At 35.2% G+C, this 22,113-nt stretch overlaps 1 protein-coding gene across 2 annotated transcripts in view; it reads left to right on the top strand.

The window, feature by feature from the left end:
• The first annotated feature begins 390 nt into the window (after nt 1-390).
• LOC149783537 (uncharacterized) overlaps nt 391-22,113 on the top strand; it is a 40,960-nt gene continuing 19,237 nt past the window's right edge. Inside the window, exons 1-4 of one of the 2 annotated variants that reach the window (XM_089933131.1) lie at nt 391-521; nt 10,956-11,115; nt 13,408-13,549; nt 16,464-16,640. In XM_089933131.1, the coding sequence (XP_089789257.1) occupies nt 10,978-11,115; nt 13,408-13,549; nt 16,464-16,640 (457 nt within the window). In that variant the 5' untranslated portion in view covers nt 391-521; nt 10,956-10,977. The remainder of the gene's footprint in view (nt 522-10,955; nt 11,116-13,407; nt 13,550-16,463; nt 16,641-22,113) is intronic. The other variant, XM_089933132.1, reaches the window with a different exon arrangement.

Here is a 22,113-nt window from a genome sequence, read left to right as displayed (position 1 = left end):
ACGGTACCCCCTCCCCCCTTTGTTCAAGGAGATGCAAATACATTTTAGAAATTAGTTAAATAATTAATGATGTGAAACATGTAAACACTTCGACAATATCGAAATGGCAAATTCCTTAACTAAATTAGCAATTTCTTCGATCAGTGGGAATGATAGTGGGAAAGTTAAGCTATAGTACGTCACGCTATCCCGGGAACTAGGATCAAATTCATCTAAGATCATGTCTCATCTGAAAAGAATTGCTAATGATTTGGCCTATACTAGGAAGTTTTAGTCCTTCGTTGCATTGCTGGACTGCAGCGGTGTGAACAATTAAATGAGAATTATACATTTGACATTTGGGTGGAAAGTGATTCGTTAAAACACGTATATTGTATTTTATAGACCTGTCAGGTTGTCGTATGCATTAACACGTATACTGTGTTTTAGAGACCTGACAGGTTTTCGTATGCATTAGATGATCATTTGAATGGAAACGGGGCAGCAGGAGATTTTATATACTTAAAAAGAGCTATTTTTTGGTAAGTCAATTCTGCAACTTATGATCATGCATATATTAGCTACGAGAATGGGAAGCAATGTGGTGTGTGGGTGGGTAAATGAGGTAAATGGGTTGGACACAATGGGGTGAATGGGCAAGAAACAAAACGGAAGATGGGTGAATCCATGGAAACAATGAGGTGGATGGGAGGATATAAAAGAGGTAGTTGGTTAGATGAGTGGCAAACAGAGCCGGATAGATATGAAACAATGAGGAGGATGAGTTATTGCTGATGAAATCTTGGAATTATACGATATATTAAAACGCTATGCTCAGATACACGACACTCGTTCATATTCCGACACGTACAATTTTCAAACACTTGTTTCAGATAGAGGGAATGTATCGTGTAACTTTCAACTTATCATAGCAAAGGAAGAGTAGATGTATTATATCGTTCGTAGAGATACAACGAACGTGTCTGAGAGAGAGAGAGAGAGGATAATTATTTTTAATGTAGGGCAAGTAATCACTATTTGCTCTTTACGGCAACATAAATAAATATTTGCTCTTGAGTGCAACCAATACCTCTTCGCTAAGGAGGGCAACTAATAACTATGTGCTCTTGAGGGCAACTAATGCCTCTTTGCTCTTGAGGGCAACTAATCTCTATTTTTTCTTGAGGGCACCAAAAATAACGTTTTGCACTTGAGGGCAACAAATAAATATTTGCTGCTGAGGCCAACAAATACATATTTGCTCTTGAGGGCAACAGATACATATTTGCTCTTTAGGGAAACTAATAACTCTTTGCTCTTGATTACATCACTTATCATCTAACTATACTTTCCTCACATTTTGAGACAAGTCTTTTTTACAACGGCAATGTGTGTATAAGGTCACATTGAAAAGAAAACAAATTGATACATTATACCAAATGACAAGAGGGAATGTTAGCAACAAACTTGTTGGTATTATAGAAAGCATATGTTCTGGCGCAGTTGACGCATTAGATGGCCCAGTTTTGGAATTAGGTGAATTTGAAAAAGGTTGACTAAAACTCTGTTCTAAAACATATTTAAAACTCTGATGCGCTTAAATCTTCAGATTTTATAACTCATTTTTGATTTGGGCGAACTTAGAAATATTGATAAAAACATTGACGTATCCCTGAAATAATTATGCAAAGCTAGGTCATATATATAATGAATCAGCAAAGTATGCGACTGACTTACAGCTTTAATTAAAAAATAAAAAGCCTTTTAACACAAAGTGTATTAGTGAGCACATGTATACTTTATGAAAACAAATATATAATTAGAGAATAATGACCATAAGGCAAATTAATTGTGCTATCCAACAAACAGCTATTATCATCATATATGGTTAAAGTACAGCCTTATTTAACGTGATATTATATCTCTAATGACTGTATGACGTAATCAAATAAATCTCTTGATAATTGATAGTTGGACTAATAATATCTTTACATCTGTGAATTTATAAATTATTTTGATAGCATATCTTAATATCGATATATCATTTCTTCACGTATGCAGGTGCAAAATGCATATCTTTTACTTCTAGGACATCACACTTATCGTAATTAAATGCTTGTCTTGTCAAAACTGTACAGCACAACACCATCCAACCCCAGCCCCCAGACTGGATAGAGATCCATCCGGGCAAAATGGTGTCAGCAACATAGGCAAGTAATGCAGCCAACATGTAGCACAACCTAAATACAACACCAGAATTGAGAATGCAAGAGAAATGCATGGTCCAGCAGAAACCACTTTAAATTAAATTGTTGACATCACCAAGGCATTTGATATGAAAGGGTGATACTCTTCAAAACACTTGGGAAGATCGACAACCTTCCTGTGCTCCTTATCTTGATCAGTTCATTTCATGATAACACGGGCGTCTCGGTACACTGTGAGTGTTCCGTGTCCGACAGATTCGAGATCACGTATGGAGTGTAATAGAATATATGTTAGGGTTTGCATCGAGACAAGTACATTCCAGTCAAGGAGTTATTATATATTTGTCCCCCACAAGGCTGTGCCGGGTGGGGAGACAAATAATGCAACCCAGCGACAGGGATTTCCTTGTTATGGAACAAATATCAACATAGGTTATTTTTCTAAACCAACAGTTTCCATTCAAAGTAAAATAACTCTGCATTTTTGCAATATTGCTAGCAGATTCAATATATAGTATTAATCCGGTACTATTATACAGGTCATAAGAAAAAATGAGAAAAAGGATAAACAAGTTATAATTATTACGCGTTGCTAGTAATGCATCATCAGCGTCTCGAGCCACGTGTCATTATTAGTAAACGCACATTAATACTAATTTGTTAACGAGGGCGGTGTGGTTACCAGTCGGCTCTAAGTACACATGATTTTCTTGGAAATTTATAATTTCTCTTACAGATATATAGCAAGTGTTGATATTTCTAGTGCAATGATACTCTACATTTAAATCTTCTTGTGAAATAGCGTTTCGACTAAACCACTCCGATTGGAAGTACATGAATTTTCATTATCTTTAGCATTATCATGCTTGATTCAACTGGGACTGATTAGTGATGTTTGAAAAGGTTTGAAGAAGGCAGTTCTGACATAACACGCTTCTGGTTGTCGCCTGCTTTTTGGTAGCACTTGAGAGATATTGGATTTGTGTACTCAGTATTTGTTTGTTAGTTTCTGTCCGTTCCACGAAACATTGCGAATTTTTCGTATCTGTAACATTTTCATGTCAGAGTCATTAAGTGTTATTTAAAGTACCGAATTCATTTTAAATACTTCGTGTGAAACAAGTGTGAAACAAATTAGGTACTTTTAGCTACATTTCATGACGCTGACCTGAAAATATAAGGAGTTAGGTATATATATATATATATATATATATATATATATATATATATATATATATATATATATATATATATATATATATATGAAAATTTCTTTATGCTGCGTTGAACGAACTAGATTAGAAGAACAAATAATTCTACTGCGTGTGTGTCTGTCTCTCAAAAAATAATTTGGAATGTGTGTTGTAAAAGTTGGAGAGACCTTAATTTGCTTTATGGGTGAAGTTCATTTGTGTAATATATTTGTTGTTGTAGTTGTTTGATTTTTTTTTTAAAAATATTGTCAGGCATAGCAGAAGACAACATGGATTTATCTTTTTAACACATTAACCCCTGGCGCCGCGTTTACGTGGCAGGAGGTAGTAGCCTTACTGCCGGGCTCTGTAGCGTCAAGGTCATCCATGATACACTAAAGTGGATGGTATTTTAGAAAGGTAGACAGATGTAGCTCTACAATGGTACCAAATAATTTGGAAGTTCTAGTTGCACTACCAAATACAGAGGAAAAACTTTATTTTTTGGACCCGAATTTTTTTCCACATAAATTCGCCCGTGGTCGGATTCCGATTTTGTGTCCGGAATTTAGAGTTTTGGCCTCAGATCGAAGGCTGACCGGTCTGAACTGCACACAGACAGACGAATCTTTGCAAAAAGTAGGATAAAACGGGCATTTGGAATAAAGTGTGGACTCGATACGAAAATGATGTGTCCGTTAAGTACAAAAAAACCAAAGTCCAACTTTTATCCTTCTGCCCATGCGCGAGCGAAATAGTCAATGAAAAACGATACTTCTAACACATCTAGGCATTCGGTAAATTGGAAATCACTTGGAATTCGATGTATTAGGATGTATTCAGGTGAATAAGACAAAAACCTCCAGGGGTTAATGAGGTAATGAGTGCATTTTGATAAGGTCAACAAATTTGAATATTCCCTCGGTATTTAGTCCCTTGTGCATCGACATTGCACATAACTTACAAATTTAGCCATTCCGTGTCAATTTTTTCAAAAATTCCAATAGCTTTGTTAATTCATTAACTCCTGGCACCACGTTTACGTGGCGGGATGTAGTAGCATACTGCCGAGCTCTGTAGCATCAATGTCATGTATGATACACTAAAGTGGATGGTATTATAGAAAGGTAGACAGACGTAAATCTACAATGATAGCAAATAATCTGGGAGTTCTTGTTGCACTACAAAATACAGAGGAAAAACCTAATTGTTTGGACCCGATTTTTTTCCACCCAAAATTCGCCTGTGGTCGGAATCCGATTTTGTGTTTGAATTTTAGACTTTTTGGCCTCAGATCGAGGGCAGACCGGTCTGATCACAGATAGATGAACCTTTGCAAAAAGTAGGGTAACATGGGCATTTGGAATGAATAGTGCTCTCGATACGAAAATGATGGGTCTATTAAGCAAAAAACAAAAAAAGCAACAAAAAACAAACAACTTTTACCCTTCTGCCCATGCGCGAGTGAAATAGCTAATAAGAAACGATGCTTCTAACACGACTAGGTATTAGGTTAATGGGACATTACTTGGAAGTTGATGTATTAAGATGTATTCAGAAATAGCCCACACTAGTTTCCTACTCACATTTCAGGCGAAAACGGCAAAAACCTCCAGGAGTTAATGAATTAAACGTAGTTCATAGCGCCTGGACACCATGATTGCGCCGATCTGACTGAGACGACAAGGCTGAGATAGGTTAATAAATCATGTAGATTTCTTTGTCGCATGGATAAGAAAAACATGTCTGCATCCTCGCACAGCAGCTTCTTGTCATTGCTTCATAACTATGCATTCGATGAGGAAATGCAAGGCGTCTACCTTTCTCGAGATCTAGTAGAGACTTAAGCAAACTTGTCGGACTGAAAGCCGCATACTCTCTGTTAGCAGACGATGGTAATGTACGTGAGAAACCGGTTCCAGAACCTTATGGTCTGACTATATGACACGTGTAAGATGTTCCATCTCACCATCAACATCGAGAAAACGGTCGTCATGGGGCAACTAACACTAGATATTCTTATCTTATTTATCTGCTTGCAAATGAAATGAAGTTTTGAAGGTTAAAATATTTCCCTTTTTATGCATGTGTTTAACATTCGTTTACTTAGAAGTTCCCATTTGTTTTTCAAGTACAAAACTATTAATTCATTTCAGGACATCTTCCAAGTTTTGCTTGCTTTTTGCCTCCAAGTTATTTTAAGCTCTATGTATAAATTACCATCATTTTGAGGACATTATAGTTGTTTACGTCGAATACCTTATTTTGTTTCCCCGCCTATAGTTTTTCATTTTGCAGGTATTGATTCTCACATGCCTCAGCATTATACATTGTTGATGCTGAAGTAGACGAATGACTTTGTTCGATTTATCATATTCGCCGTTATATTCATATTACGCTTACTGTTAACATAATACTCATAACTGGCGTTGCATATTTATTCGAAAATTTAGATTCAATACATATCATGAGGAATAATCAGTTATATTTACTAGCTGAGTTTCCACACTGCATCACTAGCTTCTTCTGGCGCAGTTAGATAGTGTATTGTGTCAAGTTTATAATTGTTCTTAAAAGCAGATCAAAATTCCTCAAACTAAAACATCACATAGTGTCAATTGTGATGATCATATGAGAGATATAAATTTAAATTTTTTCATACAACGCTTTAAATGCTAGCAATCCTGTTCAGTGATTCCTCATTCGGTTAGTTTTCATAACAATTCTTCTATTGGTAAAAAGTTTGCTTTCATTAGCCCTTTTATATGAATCTATGTAATTTTATATAAATCTTGTTTACAGAATATAGGCCTCATTACTTGGTGATGATTGCCATAGGCCTCATCACTTGGTGATGATAGTCGCACACGTAGGCCTCATAACGTGGTGATGATTGTCATACATGTAGGCCTCATTACTTGGTGGTGATTGACACACACGTAGGCCTCATTACTTGGTGATGACTGCCATATGCCTCATTATTTAGTGATGATTGTCATAGGCCTCATTACTTGGCGATGATTGTCACACACGTAGGCGTCATAAATTGGTGATGATAGTCATGCACGTAGGCCTCATTACATGGTAATGATTGTCACACACGTAGGCCTCATTACTTGGTGATGATTGCCATAGGCCTCATTATTTGGGGATGATTGTCATAGGCCTCATTACTTGGAGATGATTGTCACAAACGTAGGCCTCATTACTTGGTGATGATTGCCATAGGCCTCATTTTTTGGTGATGATTGCCATAGACCTCATTAATTGGTGATGATTGCCATAGGCCTCATTTTTTGGTGATGATTGACATAGGCCTCATTATTTGGCTAACTTTTATCATTATTTTCGTCCATCAATATTTGTATGAGACCTTCCTTTCTATCGTGTTGGAATCAATGACCTATATATGTAATTTGGATTTTTAACGTCACTTTAACATTTTTTCAGTCATATCGCTACGATGTCTGCAGTGTGACGGTTTATAATAGTGATGTCTAGCACTGGGGCATCATGCTGCAGACATGTAGCATGATGTGCCCCCCAACCAGTCACATTATCCTGACAGCAGGCCGACCAGTCCTAAAACTAACTTCTTATTGCTGAGCGCTAAGCGAGACAGCTGTTAATAAAATTTTTATAAGTCTTTGTAATGCCTCGGCTGGGGTTCGAATCCACGACCTCTCGCATCCGAGGCGGACGCTCTAACCACTAGGCCACCGGAGCGGTCCTTCATCGTTACTTGGCATTATATATATAATTATTTTGCTATATTCACTGTATTATTCTTGTCACACAAATGACACACGTAGCTTGACCTAGAAAGCTATTCCTCTTCTTTTGTAAATGCTGTTCTTGCAGCGTCTTTTTGGTCTTAGTTGCTCATATGCAGTTTGTAGAATACAGACATGCAGTCTTGTCCCCTGTAAACTAAAAACATCTATAATTCGTTTTAGGACTTAAGACAAAAAGATCCCCTCTTGATGGGATGTGTTTTACCATTTTTGCTATGCATGTTTGGGAGCTAAACATTATTTTCAGAATTACAATATAGAACAAAATCGACCTTAAGCCGTTTTATGTAGACTTTAAATTTAATAACCGAATTCATTTCTGCCATTATGCCTATTGTGTTATTTATTTGGTAGCGCAGTCTGTTGTGATCCTTTAATTTCAACTTAAAAAGCAAAACTTGAAGCACTTGTTGGAAAAATATTTTTTAATTTCTTTTATTTATTTGAGTCGAAGCCAATTTAATAAATCATCAATTACACTCATATTTAGTTAGGTTTGTTTTCATTATATACTATTAACATAGCATTGCAACGTTTGTGAATTGTTTTGTATTTCTGAGTTCCATCATATCTATGAATTTAGTTTCGAAACATCAATAACGTCGTACTGGTTCCATTTATACTCTGTATATTGTTATAAAATATTAGTATTATGAACTTCATTAGTATGATTTAAATCATTGTCTATTTGAGTATTTCAAATCAAGACGGGACTGAACGCCACTGCCAATGCAAGACACATAGTTATGCTTCTCAAGTGATAGAACACTTTCGTCAGGTTTCCAAATATTAAACAAACGTAATATCCCTTCCATTGAGTGAGTATATATTTGTTCCATTTGTTCTTTTATTTAAAAAAAATGTTTTCTCAGTCGAAAAGACATTTTCATTTTGTAATATGGAGATAACCCTTCTCATAAAATAGTCACTTAGGGTCCTAACAATCTAAGTCATCTAGTGTATTCAACACGGGGTCACCTAAAATTACTTGCCTGAGTTTTAATAGTATTCCATGACATTATGAATATACACATTGTAAAAAATAAACTTTATTTGGTAAGCCAGCTTTACCAGCTATATTATACTTTTGACATTGTAAATGTATCGGTTTAAAATAGTTAATTAAGTTAATGATTGTTTTAGATCTACTTTCTTCCTTGCTCGTTTCAACCTGCGTCATGTCTACAAATATATGAGTTATTATATCAATCATTTTCAGTAAACTACTTCACAGTCTAGTTTTAAGACACTTTTTGTCTTTGCATGGGCATAAAACGAGCATTAAACATACTAGCTAATTGTTTGTGGTGTTATAAAATCATAGGATATGTCAACACAAAACCTTAAATTTAGATTTTCAACCTCTAGCGTAAGCGTATCCACATTTTCTCTCATTACGAAAATGACACCCTTAGGTTTATAACAAATATCAATACTCATTAAACTTTCCAGTCGTTCATCATCCAATGTATCGAATCACAGTTTTTATCTGTATTAACTGCAACAATCTTTAGACGAATATCTCTGTGTATTTTATTGAAGAATTTCTGTCAGTGCTTGAAATGTGTTAATTTTTTCACGTAATACTTAAGTACGTTTATCTACGTCGTTAGTAATGTATTGCTTCTGTATTTGCCTTTTGTTCTATATCATTTAAAATTATTCTGAATCGTTTAAGCTGTTTTGCCCAATTATTCTATACTACATTTTGCATCGTTACGTTTTGGTATGCATATAACGTTGCTCTATATGTTGGAAAGCTTTTCTAAATTCCAGCAGAACGTTAATGTTTTAAAGTATCATAGTTTCAATATTAAATCCAAATTTGATAAATCGTTGTTGTTTTCATGAGCTAACAATTCTATTACTCACATTGACCTTATTCTGTACATCTTCTATCGTTATATCGACTTACTCGAATTGATCTTGCCTTTTAATTCTGAAAGAGTTAAAGGAACAGCTATTTCTATTATTGCTATATAATTGAAAATTATCTGCACAGTTATTTTAGTCAGCAACTAACTTTTTTAATATCTTCCTAATCATCTTTATTTTTCATCGCTTAATTCTTCTGTAACTATTGAAGTTGTATCTGCATTGGATTGTAACTTTCTATAGACTTCGTTGTTCTCCGGGTTTATCTTTAAGGATGATATTGCCACACGTATCCTTTGCTTAATTGGTTGTAATAATGTTGCATGTTATAAGTTTTATTCCGCTTTAAAAATTTGTAAAGCTCGTAATAGAATGATGCATAAGAATGGTGTCTGAATGAAATATGTGTTTGCCATGCAAATGAATAATATTTAAATCCTGCACACCATAGCTTACCTCTTTACCTTCATATCTAGCAAACGAAACTGAACTGGCTGAAAACGTTACCTTGCACATGCACATAAAACTCATCAAATGATGTAACAACATAAAATCGTTTTTCAACCACTACAGTCAGTGCATAGTTCACCAGAACATATGAAACCTTCCATCATTTCTCAAAGGATATCATCATTCCAACGAGTACCAACCTATACGATCAATTTATGAATTTCTCAATAAATTTGATTAATGAATGAATTGATCAACATACATAATTAAGACATAATAGTTTTAAACAAATTATATCAATACATTGTTGATTACAAATTTATGATGGTACATCGATTCTAATACACAATTAATCTCAGGTGAAAGAGCTATGTTTTGCAGATAACGATGTCCAATTATATGTGTTCGTTATATGTCAAGTTACTTCTTTGTAAAGTTTCACAGAAAGGTTCATCTAAAAATGCTATGAAATGAACTATTGTATATTATTATGCTTATTTTTGCCTAAATCCACTTGTAATTTGTGCAAAAGAGGACACCAGGTTATAAGCGCAATTTTTCAATGGGTTGTTTTTCTCGTCATGTTTAAGTCAAAATGTGAATCTCTGAAGTCAGTGTCATAAATATTCATTAAATATAATCTCAAAGGTATGCAACCAGTGCATACAATTATGTTTTTTTACATTTATTCAATTTTTGGCATATATGTAACACTTTTGGGACCACTTATCTCGGCCAAGCACACATACCACGTATCAACTGACCCACTAATGTTAATTATTGGCTGGGTTTTGTGTCACTAGATCGCACTCATGGCCGAAAGGCCACTTTGCCTATCTTAAACACAACTTAGATATAAGATAAGAATTGTGAATTTGATCAGATCTTAGTTTTCTTAAATCCTTCCTAAAGAGTAACATGTGGTGAAATACCTGAAGCGAAACTCGAGTTATTTTCTGGAAACTAAATGATTCACTATGGACTGTTGTTGTTGTTTTAAGGTTTAACGCCATTTGTGAGCACAAGGTAGGCTATACATGGCGGCCAGTATCAGTGGTGGAGAAAGGACACGGAAAAAGCCAGAAAGAACCACCGATCCGCGGGTAGGTACTGGCAAGCTTTCTTACATACCCATATTGGCCGAACCTGAGACTCGAACCCATGCAGACAGATATGAGATGGCAATGATCCGTAACGGTGAGCGCTTTAGACCACTCGGCCATTGGGGGCCCCTCTCTATGGACTGAATAACAACGGGGTAGATCATATTTGGAACAATAAATAAAATTCGAGAGATATATGACTACATATTCTCACATTTTTGACTGAGTTTGTAGAAAACTAAACTGTTCGAATGGTCTAGTCCGTTTCTTGACGTTTAACCTTGATCTATGATGTTGAAATTGATAAGAATAGAGACATTATTTATTCTAAAACATACTTGTTCTCTCTTACAGTCGTTGCAGCACCCACAATAACATGGAGTACGAAATGCAGGAAAAGGAGTGCACATTAGGAGAGTTCTACAAATTATACAAAGATAAGCTACCAACCATTGTCATGGTTACACAAGGCTTTAGCGGCGATAGGCTGGAAGAAACTTTTGATTACAGTCAGGTAAGAGATTTACCTAGATAAGTTTTTCATCGCATGGTTTTCATTGCTTAACTTAAATTTGAATAAATTATGTTTTAGTTTAGGAATGTCCTTTCAAACCGAACTAACTCTGCAACCTGTCAAATCTTCATACTATATCGATTGCTCACTCAATCATTTACTCACTGGCTAACTAATCGAACGTTTATCCCCACCTACCTACCGAACATATTCAATGTTTATCGAAATACTGATAAAATCGAAAAACTATGAAATACCTCACGTGATAGTAATGTATCGACGTGGTTAGGCTTTTCATAGATCGCCATATTTGAAATTGAAGTGAAGAATAAAGAAAAACAAATGAAATCCGGCTGGGATCGGTTTGGACAAAATAAATAGACTATGCAGAGAAAAAAGAATGCAACAGCGTGTCTTCTTTGGACTAACACTAATTATAGTAAACACAGAGGTCAAAGAGTCGAAAAACATGTGAAATAAATAGACGGAAATCAAAATTTGGATTCATACTGAGAGCACCATAATACGCCCAGCCCCCCCCCCCCCCATTTCACACCATTCTATCCAGCAAACACTTCGAAATCCCCACTCAATTCTGCCTTAAACTATCCCATCCAAACACATAAGTATAATGCCAAAGACCAATAATAAATGGATAACTAAACAAAGTTTGCTTTATATACAGAATTGAATTTGTTTATATATTGATACAGTCTTATCAATTAGACCAATTAGACAAATTATCAATTTGCAAAAAGAACTTCTAAAAGTTGTAAGACTGGTGTAGGCAGGGTTGTTGCATTAATAATTTTAATGATCTTATTTTATGTACTTTTGACTCTTTATTTTGTAATTGACATTTAAAATTATCAAATGATCAGACAATATTTTATTTCTAGACATCATCGCTTGCTTTGATTGGTTCCCATATAATACAAACGATGTAGCGCATTACCTCACAAAGAGACCACAAATGCTGGAAGGTGCATCAGCACGCATGTGCCATGGTTGAAATATGTAACTATTGCTTATCTCTCTCCTCCCCCCTCTCTCTCTCACACACACACACACATACAGAAATGCTAAATATATTATTACCTATTGTCTCATCCTCAGATATATATATATATATATATATATATATATATATATATATATATATATATATATAGAGAGAGAGAGAGAGAGAGAGAGAGAGAGAGAGGAGTGATTATGATTTTAACGCAGCTTTAACAATTGTTCAGTCATATAACTACGACGTATGTGTGCAGTGTGCCAGTTTATAGTGATGTCTAGCTCTGGGGCATCACTCTACGCAGACACTTAGCATATCCCACCCAGTATCATTACCCTGACACCAGGCCCACCAGTCCTAACACTAACCTCTTAACGCTCAGCGCCTAGCGAGGCAACTTCTACTATCATTGTTATAAGTCTTTGGTATGACTCGGCAAGGGTTCGAATCCGCGATCTCACTTTTACGAGGCGGACCGTTTTACCATTAGGCCACCGGGGCGGTCATGAGAGAGAGAGAGAGAGAGAGAGAGAGAGAGAGAGAGAGAGAGAGAGAACATCCATGTAGCAGTCATAAATGGTATAATCCATTCAAACTCTTGCAAAAGTGTACGAAGGTAATGAGCGCATTTCGTATAAGTGTATTAACATTTCACCAGTCTTTTCTGATATCTATATGTCCGTATCATCAGCGTGTGCATTGAAGTGCATATAGTGACTCATTCTATACATGAACGACGTTACTACAGTATTTCGTCACTATTAACGCGCTATTCGTGAGTAATCTTCATTTCATTTTTTTGTCTAACTTCAGCATGCCTTATTTTTAAAAGTTGTCAGTACCGTTCCTGTATTCAAGTGATGGTTTCTATTTCAGCTTTGTTATGGAATTCTTGTCAAAGTGGAGACAATTCGCACATATCCAAGTACATTACAATGAAGACATAATGTGTTGAAATCTAACAGATCACGATTTTCTATCGAGTAAAATAAAATATATAAAATCAATGTCCAATATTTTTTCACCCCTCAAGGTAATATCAAACGCTGTTTGCACGGTTGTACCACTAAAGACTATAACTTGATGAATGGGAATGACTATTGCATACCTGCCGTAGTGAACGGATAGTTGAAAGGTGGATATAGTTGTAATGAAACACGAATGGATGGCTGGGTGGGTAGATGACAAGTAATAATGATTTAATGATCAGAGGATCACTCAAAATGAAGAAAAACATTAAAATGGGTACGTAATATTTATTTTACTTTCATCTGTAGGTGATAAGAATCAACAGTGTATTCAGACAACAACGTGTACTTGCAGTACGGATGAATGAACGAGGAACTGAAGAATGTACGTACAGCTTTCCTGTAGATTATCCCATTCCGTTCTGTCTGGACGAGATGCTCTCCCAAAACGGTACATTGCGTTTGTCTGCCATTTATTTTGTAATACTGTCAAGTTCTTTTCATTTTTTCTTAAGTATATTCAAGTAATTTGTGAATAGAAATTTTTTTTGTAAACGCAGGACAGGTATAAAGATAGGTAATTCATGTCTGCATTTGGCAGTAAAAGTAAATAAATGGTCCTACATGAGTGATAATTACAAATTAAATATTTGACTCGGATTAATTAATATATATCTTTAGGAAACATTAGGAAGCACTACTAACATTTTTTCGACACGTTTCAAACATGTCTTTTGCAATGAATATATATGCAAGATTATATTATCAAGTGACAAAATTTCTGATTTGTTTTATAGGCTGACAAAACTACAGAAAAGTGTAGTACAATAACTTTGGAACATTCTCAGAATCAGCGTCACAACTAGTTTACTATACATGATGTTAAGCCCCATTTGTGAAGTCATACTATGTTGCTATACATGTTGCATATATAGTGCATCTCAAATGGGTCATGATTTAATATTCAATTCATGAAACGAGATTAAAGGCTTGCAAAATCTGGATATTATTTAACTAGTTTCAGAAATTCAAATTAATTCATTACCTATCTGAGATTCTGTTTATCACATAGCTTTTATTGTAATATAAATTGAGAGAGAAAAAAAAGTTGCTTTTCGTTTATTCTGACTCAGATGGCGCTTCACCTTTAATTTCTTACGCAATAAAAATAGTCCCAAAACTAGTCGAATGTTCCTGTGCAGTTTTATTCCGAGCAACAATTAAGAGCATATTATCTTTTACAAATTATAATTCAATGAACAACTGTCCTTCCGAATAAACATAACATTTGACTCATACAACATCATTTATAGCACAGAATGTAAATAGATGTTCTGTGTGAAGTCTTTAAGCTCGACGGTCATTGCAACAATGTAAATAGATGTTCTGTGTGATGTCTTTTAAGCTCGACGATCATTTCAACAATGTTTATAGATGTTCTGAGTTATGTCTTCTAAGCTCGACGATCATCGCAACAATGTTTATAGATGTTCTGTGTGATGTCTTCTAAGTTCGACGATCATTGCAACAGTGTTTATAGATGTTATGTGTGATGTCTTCTAAGCTCGACGATCATTTCAACAATGTTTATATATGTTCTGTGTGATGTCTTCTAAGCTCGACGATCATTGCAACAATGTTTATAGATGTTCTGAGTTATGTCTTCTAAGCTCGACGATCATCGCAACAATGTTTATAGATGTTCTGTGTGATGTCTTCTAAGCTCGACGATCATTGCAACAGTGTTTATAGATGTTCTGTGTGATGTCTTCTAAGCTCGACGATCATCGCAACAATGTTTATAGATGTTCTGTGTAATGTCTTCTAAGCTCGACGATCATTGCAACAGTGTTTATAGATGTTCTGTGTGATGTCTTCTAAGCTCGACGATCATTTCAACAGTGTTTATAGATGTTCTGTGTGATGTCTTCTAAGCTCGACGATCATTTCAACAGTGTTTATATATGTTATGTGTGATGTCTTCTAAGCTCGACGATCATTTCAACAGTGTTTATAGATGTTCTGTGTGATGTCTTCTAAGCTGGACGATCATTTCAACAATGTTTACACCTCAGGCATCTTCGTTTTACTATTTAAAGTTGTCGATCTTCGTGAGAAAGGATGATTACTAGGTGAATAAATTCCATATTTACTGTAACTTATTTGTTACCAGATATTTGTATTAGTTTATTTGGAACAGAAGACAATTGGAATTGTATCATATTAAAAACATTAGGTCGTTTGTGCTATTTTACTGTTTAAAAAATGCTGACGTTCTATAGGCTTAACGTTCTGTCATTTGGAAGACCGGTTTATGCCCACGTTCTTCTATAACCAGAGGTTAATTTATTTACTTCTAGAAGTTAACATTTAAAACACTCTTGTACATAGGGCGGGTTTCATGTGACATGAATATCTCAAACCCACCCACTCACACCCGCTATCAACTGACCAATATCCTTAGTTTTATTTATTGTTCTTTTTTGGGATTTAACGTCATATTTTAAGTGCATGATAGGAAACAAATATCAAAACGAGCCCCTGTGGGGATGCATTTGCCATATCCAGGAAGTCATGAGGTTTTTCGGGATTCATTTTGGGCACCCGATCCAAATTCTGGCCGGCAAAATATTTATTGTATTTGTAAAAGAAAAAGTTCCTTTTGGCGGGGTAAATAAATTTTTCCCACGAACACAACTAATCAGTAAAGAAAAGACTGCGCAAGAATTTCATAGGTTTATTTGGAGGAATCAGAATCATATAGTGATATATTAACGTCTTATAATATATAAAAAAATACTGAACTGCACACGCTATATGTAAAGCGTACAGATGATGTAATAAAGAAAAAAACTATTATATGGTCATAATAACCTATATAATAAAGTATTCATGTTATAAGATGCACCTTTAATCTGTAGTTTGAAAGCAATACTTATTTATAATACAGAATAGGACTAAACATATGGATCTGTTACTTACAGTATATGCTAAATTTACACTAGTATCGATGCTGTTTAAACTTTAATTATCAAGTTTCGACTTCAGAGAATTGACATGTTTATCAAATATGAGGAATTAAACACCGATTTAAAGCAGCCCTTGAAAACAGAGGCAGATGCTTCGATATAAATGTTGGTGCCATGTAAGACGGAGCAGAATTATTACATAACCGAAAACTTTCACTAGCGCCTTCTTCTTGTTTACTCTTCTTATTTCGTGTCATATATTACTGATATGTTCTTTATTATTAATAGTTTCTTAACTCTGTTTATTTTTTATGTGATAGAACAGATTATATTGATATTTAATTATTGATTAATCGATGGATTATTTATGTACTTATTACATACATATTTATGAAGAGAGCCTGACCCTGGCAGAAATTTTAGACAAAAGAGATCTACCAGTTGACGTCAAGTTTGCAAGGAAACAATTCATAAAAATTGGAGACAACACATCTTCGACAAGCTATCTTTTCAACCTTCGTTTGACAAATGTTTCTGACCAAATCTACCTACTTGGAAACTTCATATTCGACGGTAAGAAACACGGATTCTTCCTTATTTATAAGTTTCTAGGCCAGAAAAAAAACATAGATTATGTAGGACATATCGAATTGGCATCACAATACCTTTGTTCACGCATTAGAGTTCGCGTTGGATGTCATGAAAGCACACAAAATATTATGACAATATATCCTAATAAGTTCTCAAATCCATTTGTTAATCAGTGATTTCCATCATTACTTTGCATTATTAATGTTGTTTATCTTTTATCTATAGATACATTTACACAAATATTGTTTTTAAGAACCCATTTCAACTTCGAATAGATTTGAAAATGTACATCGATGAACTCTCTAGTGAACTTACAAACAATTGGTTTCCTATAACAACTACTGACAGACTTAAGGCGCCTTTACTACGGAAAACATACTGACATCCAGTAATTTGCCTTCCTTTTTAGTGCACTTTTTATTTTCGGAGGTAATTTGTGGGTTGTTGGATTGTAATTGAAGACTCGAGTTCCATAACCATCAAAAGTTAAAGGTTTTGAGAACACTACAATCTTGTTATCTCATTACCTTATAGACATTTTGTCAAACGCTGAAAAAGTGCAGTATTAGTTGTCGTTGTCGTCCTTGTAGGGTTTAACGCCATTTTCAGCACAAGATAGGCTATACATGGCGGCCAGTATAACTGGTGGAGGAAGAACCCTGGAAAACCCCGGGAAGAACAACCGACCCACGAGAAGCTACTGGCAAGCTTTCTCACGTACCAACGTTAGCCGAGTCCGAGACTCGAACCCACGCAGACAGCGGTAAGATGGCAGTGATCCGGAATGGTGAGCGCTTTAGACCACTCGGCCACTCGGGGCCCCGCTCAGTATACGGATAGATACAAATAATATATATAATCACAATTTTCTATATGAATTTGACATAGTTAAGATCTTTTGATGCACCGGATAATGATGGTTTTGTGTTATATATATCTGAAATCATGAAACTAAATTAGATTTCTGTAATGTAGGAATGTCATTTATTCACGTTGTTTGTGCTTTGAACGACAAAACTAAACCGGCTGCATATCCTACTCAATTATCTTAGTTACTGCAACAGTGTATACGGTTACTGCATTTGCATGGGAAAATATGAACGAGTTTTTGGGAAGGAAATACTGCACGACCTTGGAAATGCAGTATATCCATCCGACGAAACGAGTTCATAGTTTTCCATGCAAATGCAGCAACCTTTAATTACATGCTCATTTTATTATCCTACCTAAGGCTTAATTATATAAACAAAAATACTCTACAAGAAACAAAGTAACTGAATTTATGCTGTATTCCAAATTAAATACACAAGCGCAGATTCATCAGTACACAACGACAACGTTATTAGTGCGCACATAAGTTCGCACAGATAAATTTGAACTTAGTCGCGCGCTAGATATAACTTTCTAAAGATTATCGCGTCTTGGTCTACTTAAAATTGAAATTTAGAGTCATATTGTGAATGAATGCGCATTGTAACAACTTTCCCATTTAGTCTGGAATGATTAGATTTTGGTATTTTGTCGATTCTACTAATTTTCGTGATTTATCTGTGTCGATTCTGCATGAAGTACATCTGACTTCAGCAGCAAGAGAGCAGCGTATTGACATCTTCAGGTGTGTTTCTGTTCTTTCATTGAATGTTTGGAATCATAATGTGGGGAATATATGAAGTCTTTGAAGTGTGATTATCAAAAAGACGCTATGGAATATAATGTTTATTTCCTTTTGAGTGCAGTAGGAGGATATATTTGCAATTGGAATATAGCCGAAATTACAGTACAATTTCGAAATGTGTATTCAAGCTTTAGAACCCATCATATATCTGATGTAATTCGGATTTGCAGAACTAAGAAAATACATTTTGAGGAAACTCAGGATGTAAAACTGTAAGTATATATTTTGCCATTCTTATTATCAGCTCAATGAAGACACGTGTATGCCTTGTCACTTGCATTTCATTTGTAGGGACCCAGCAATTTTATGACCTGTCTGGCGTCTATCGCTAACCGAAATCCGTAACATTGTATCAAATACGTTAACTCGGAATATTGCAAAGCAGCTGGTATGTGGCAGTCCACGAAACATCTGATTTAGTTCATTCAGAAACAAACTTAATCCACCGAACCGTAAAGTGTCTATTTCATGATTGTACATGATTTATTTTATTTATAAAGTAGTTCCTAATACACTACTGAGCACACGTGTCGTGCACTTGAGTGGAATATGAAGGTGTGCATATCGTAAAATATTGCACGATTCTGACAATGTAAAGTTAACGGAAACAAAAATGAGCTTATAATAATATGATCTTAACAGATTCAAGTCACGTAGACAAACTGAGATAAATATATTATGTATAGATTACAGCCATTAATACAAATGATAAAATTTCGATCGAATCATGCACCAGGAGTTACAAAAAACAGAAATTTGTGTGTGTGTATGTGTGTGATTTGGATTTTAAACGTAGCTTTAACAATTGTTCAGTCTTATCGATACGATGTATGCAGTGTTTCAGTTTATAGTGATGCCTAGCACTGGGGCATCATGTCACAGATATGTAGCATGATGTTCCATCCAGTCACATTATCCTGACACCAGGCCGACCAGTCCTAACGCTAACCTCTTAATGCTGAGCGCAAAGCGAGGAAACTGTTAGTACCATTTTTATTAGTCTTTGGTATGACTCGGCCGGGTATCGAACCCACAACCTCATTCATCCGAGGAGGACGCTCTAACCACTAGGCCACCGGAGCGGTCCAGAAAACAGATATATACTTTGTGATGAGGGCTTTATAGTAATCAGGGTATTTGGGTCCTTTCATACTTTGCTTCTTGTCCACCATTGCTGATGAAATTCAATGCATTTTATGTATGTTCAGATGCACCAAGATTATCTTGCTTATGTTAGGCATTAACTTGGAAACCAAAAATGTCTTGCTTATATTAGGCAGTAACTTGGAAACCCAATACTATCTTGCTTATATTAGGCATTAACGTGGAAACCAAAGACTATCTTGCTTATATTAGGCATTAACTTGGAAACCAAAGACTATCTTGCTTATATTAGGCATTAACTTGGAAACCAAAGACTATCTTGCTTATATAAGGCATTAACTTGGAAACCAAGGACTATCTTGCTTACATAAGGCTTTACCTTGTAAACCAAAGACTATCTTGCTTATATTAGGCATTAACTTGTAAACCAAAGACTATCTTGCTTATATTAGACATTAACTTGGAAACCGAAGACTATCTTGCTTATATTAGGCATTAACTTGTAAACCAAAGACTATCTTTCTTATATTAGGCATTAACTTGTAAACCAAAGACTATCTTGCTTATATTAGACATTAACTTGGAAACCGAAGACTATCTTGCTTATATTAGGGATTAACTTGGAAACCAAAGACTATCTTTCTTATATTAGGCATTAACTTGTAAACGAAAGACTGTCTTGCTTATATTAGACATTAACTTAGAAACCAAAGACTATCTTGCTTATATTAGGCATTAAGTTGTAAACCAAAGACTATCTTGCTTATATTAGACATTAACTTGTAAACCAAAGACTATCTTGCTTATATTAGACATTAACTTGTAAACCAAAGACTATCTTGCTTATATTAGACATTAACTTGGAAACCAAAGACTATCTTGCTTATATTAGACATTAACTTGTAAACCAAAGACTATCTTGCTTATATTAGACATTAACTTGGAAACCGAAGACTATCTTGCTTATATTAGGGATTAATTTGTAAACCAAAGACTATCTTGCTTATATTAGACATTAACTTGGAAACCAAAGACTGTCTTGCTTATATTAGACATTAACTTGGAAACCGAAGACTATCTTGCTTATATTAAGCATTAACTTGGAAACCGAAGACTATCTTGCTTATATTAGACATTAACTTGGAAACCGAAGACTATCTTGCTTATATTAAGCATTAAATTGGAAACCGAAGACTATCTTGCTTATATTAAGCATTAACTTGGAAACCGAAGACTATCTTGCTTATATTAGGCATTAACCTGGATATCAGATACTATCCTGCTCATATTTGGATCCAGAAACAGTTCACTACTTACGTGTAGCTAAGCAATGAAATATAAGAGATTTGATATTCATGGGCATTACCTTGACATATACTAATCCAAAGATATTAATTATTTAACGTTGTCATACACACTTTGGAAAAATAACTAGCGTTATAAATTTATTTGTAAATGTATTTGTAGTTTAATTTCCAATTGGCATACTATATGTTTGCTGTGTCTCACAATTAACTAGAGCAGGCCTCACTTTAACCATATTTTTTCACAATTAACCAGACTATGCCATACAATTAACCAGACTATGCTATACAATTAACCAGACTATGCATCACAATTAACTAGAGCATGTTTCATCTAAACCAGACTATGCCTCACAAGTAACAAGCCTATTTCTAAAAATTAACTGGAATATGGGTCAATATTATTCCTTATCATATCTGACTGTGTCATCTCATGTGAATAAAGCAAATACTTTCCAATAGAAAATGGAAAATAAATGTTCTAAATTCCCGTCTAGACTGACTAAGCATTACTTCAGTTATAGTGGCAGGGACTCTACAAACACACAGTGGGCCCATCCAGTTGGAAGAACAAGACCAGCCGCCTGTGTCTATTCCCATTGTTACAACACTCCAACGGTAGATAAACCATGTTAGATTAAAAACATTGGCAATTAAGGTTTGTTTGCATCAAAGTGAGCTTTATTCAGTTCAAGGATAAGCAACAATATGTTATAGCGAGTTGTGTTTTACTGCGCATTCGTTATCCAGCCCGTCAGATATACGTTACCATGAATTAAGACTATGATGCTGATACTTGGCACTGAGCTGGATATAACATATCTCAAGGTCAGCATAGGTTATGCTGCATTTCCGGAATAGTTACAATTGAAAGAAATTACTGGAAGCAGCAGGGAAGATGAACAGACCATTGTTTCCAGACAAAATAAACGCTCCTACGGGAACTTTCTCCGTAGAAGGCCCAGAAAGCAAAAATAAAGCCTTCTACGATAACTAATTTTCATGCATTTCAGACCCGATGCATCAGGTGTGTGCGCCGAGTGTGTCAATGAATATAGCATCCGAGACAGGAAAATAAATAATCGGGATAATTTTTTGTGTTATTATTTTTTGTTGTCATTAGGAGGCTGCATTTTCATGAATAAATTTGATCAAGACCGATGCGATACCGACTGCGTGGATCATGAAGATTTATCGTGATGAAACCATGCGGCGTTGACTGAGCGCGGCTGAACAAATTTTTAAATTTATTTATATCCATGTCACCGTTGCACCAGGTCTGATAGATATTTCTCAGCGTGTGAGTATCCACGCCGTTGAACACAGATAAAATATTGCAATTGTCCCTGATCACCTTCGGAATCTGCGTATA

This window comes from Sinohyriopsis cumingii, chromosome 14 (assembly GCF_028554795.1).
Source record: "Sinohyriopsis cumingii isolate HCF-2022 chromosome 14, ASM2855479v2, whole genome shotgun sequence".
Lineage (NCBI taxonomy): Eukaryota > Metazoa > Mollusca > Bivalvia > Unionida > Unionidae > Sinohyriopsis > Sinohyriopsis cumingii.
The sequence above is the reverse complement of the archived record's forward strand: the minus strand, read 5'-3'. Positions and strand labels throughout refer to the sequence as shown.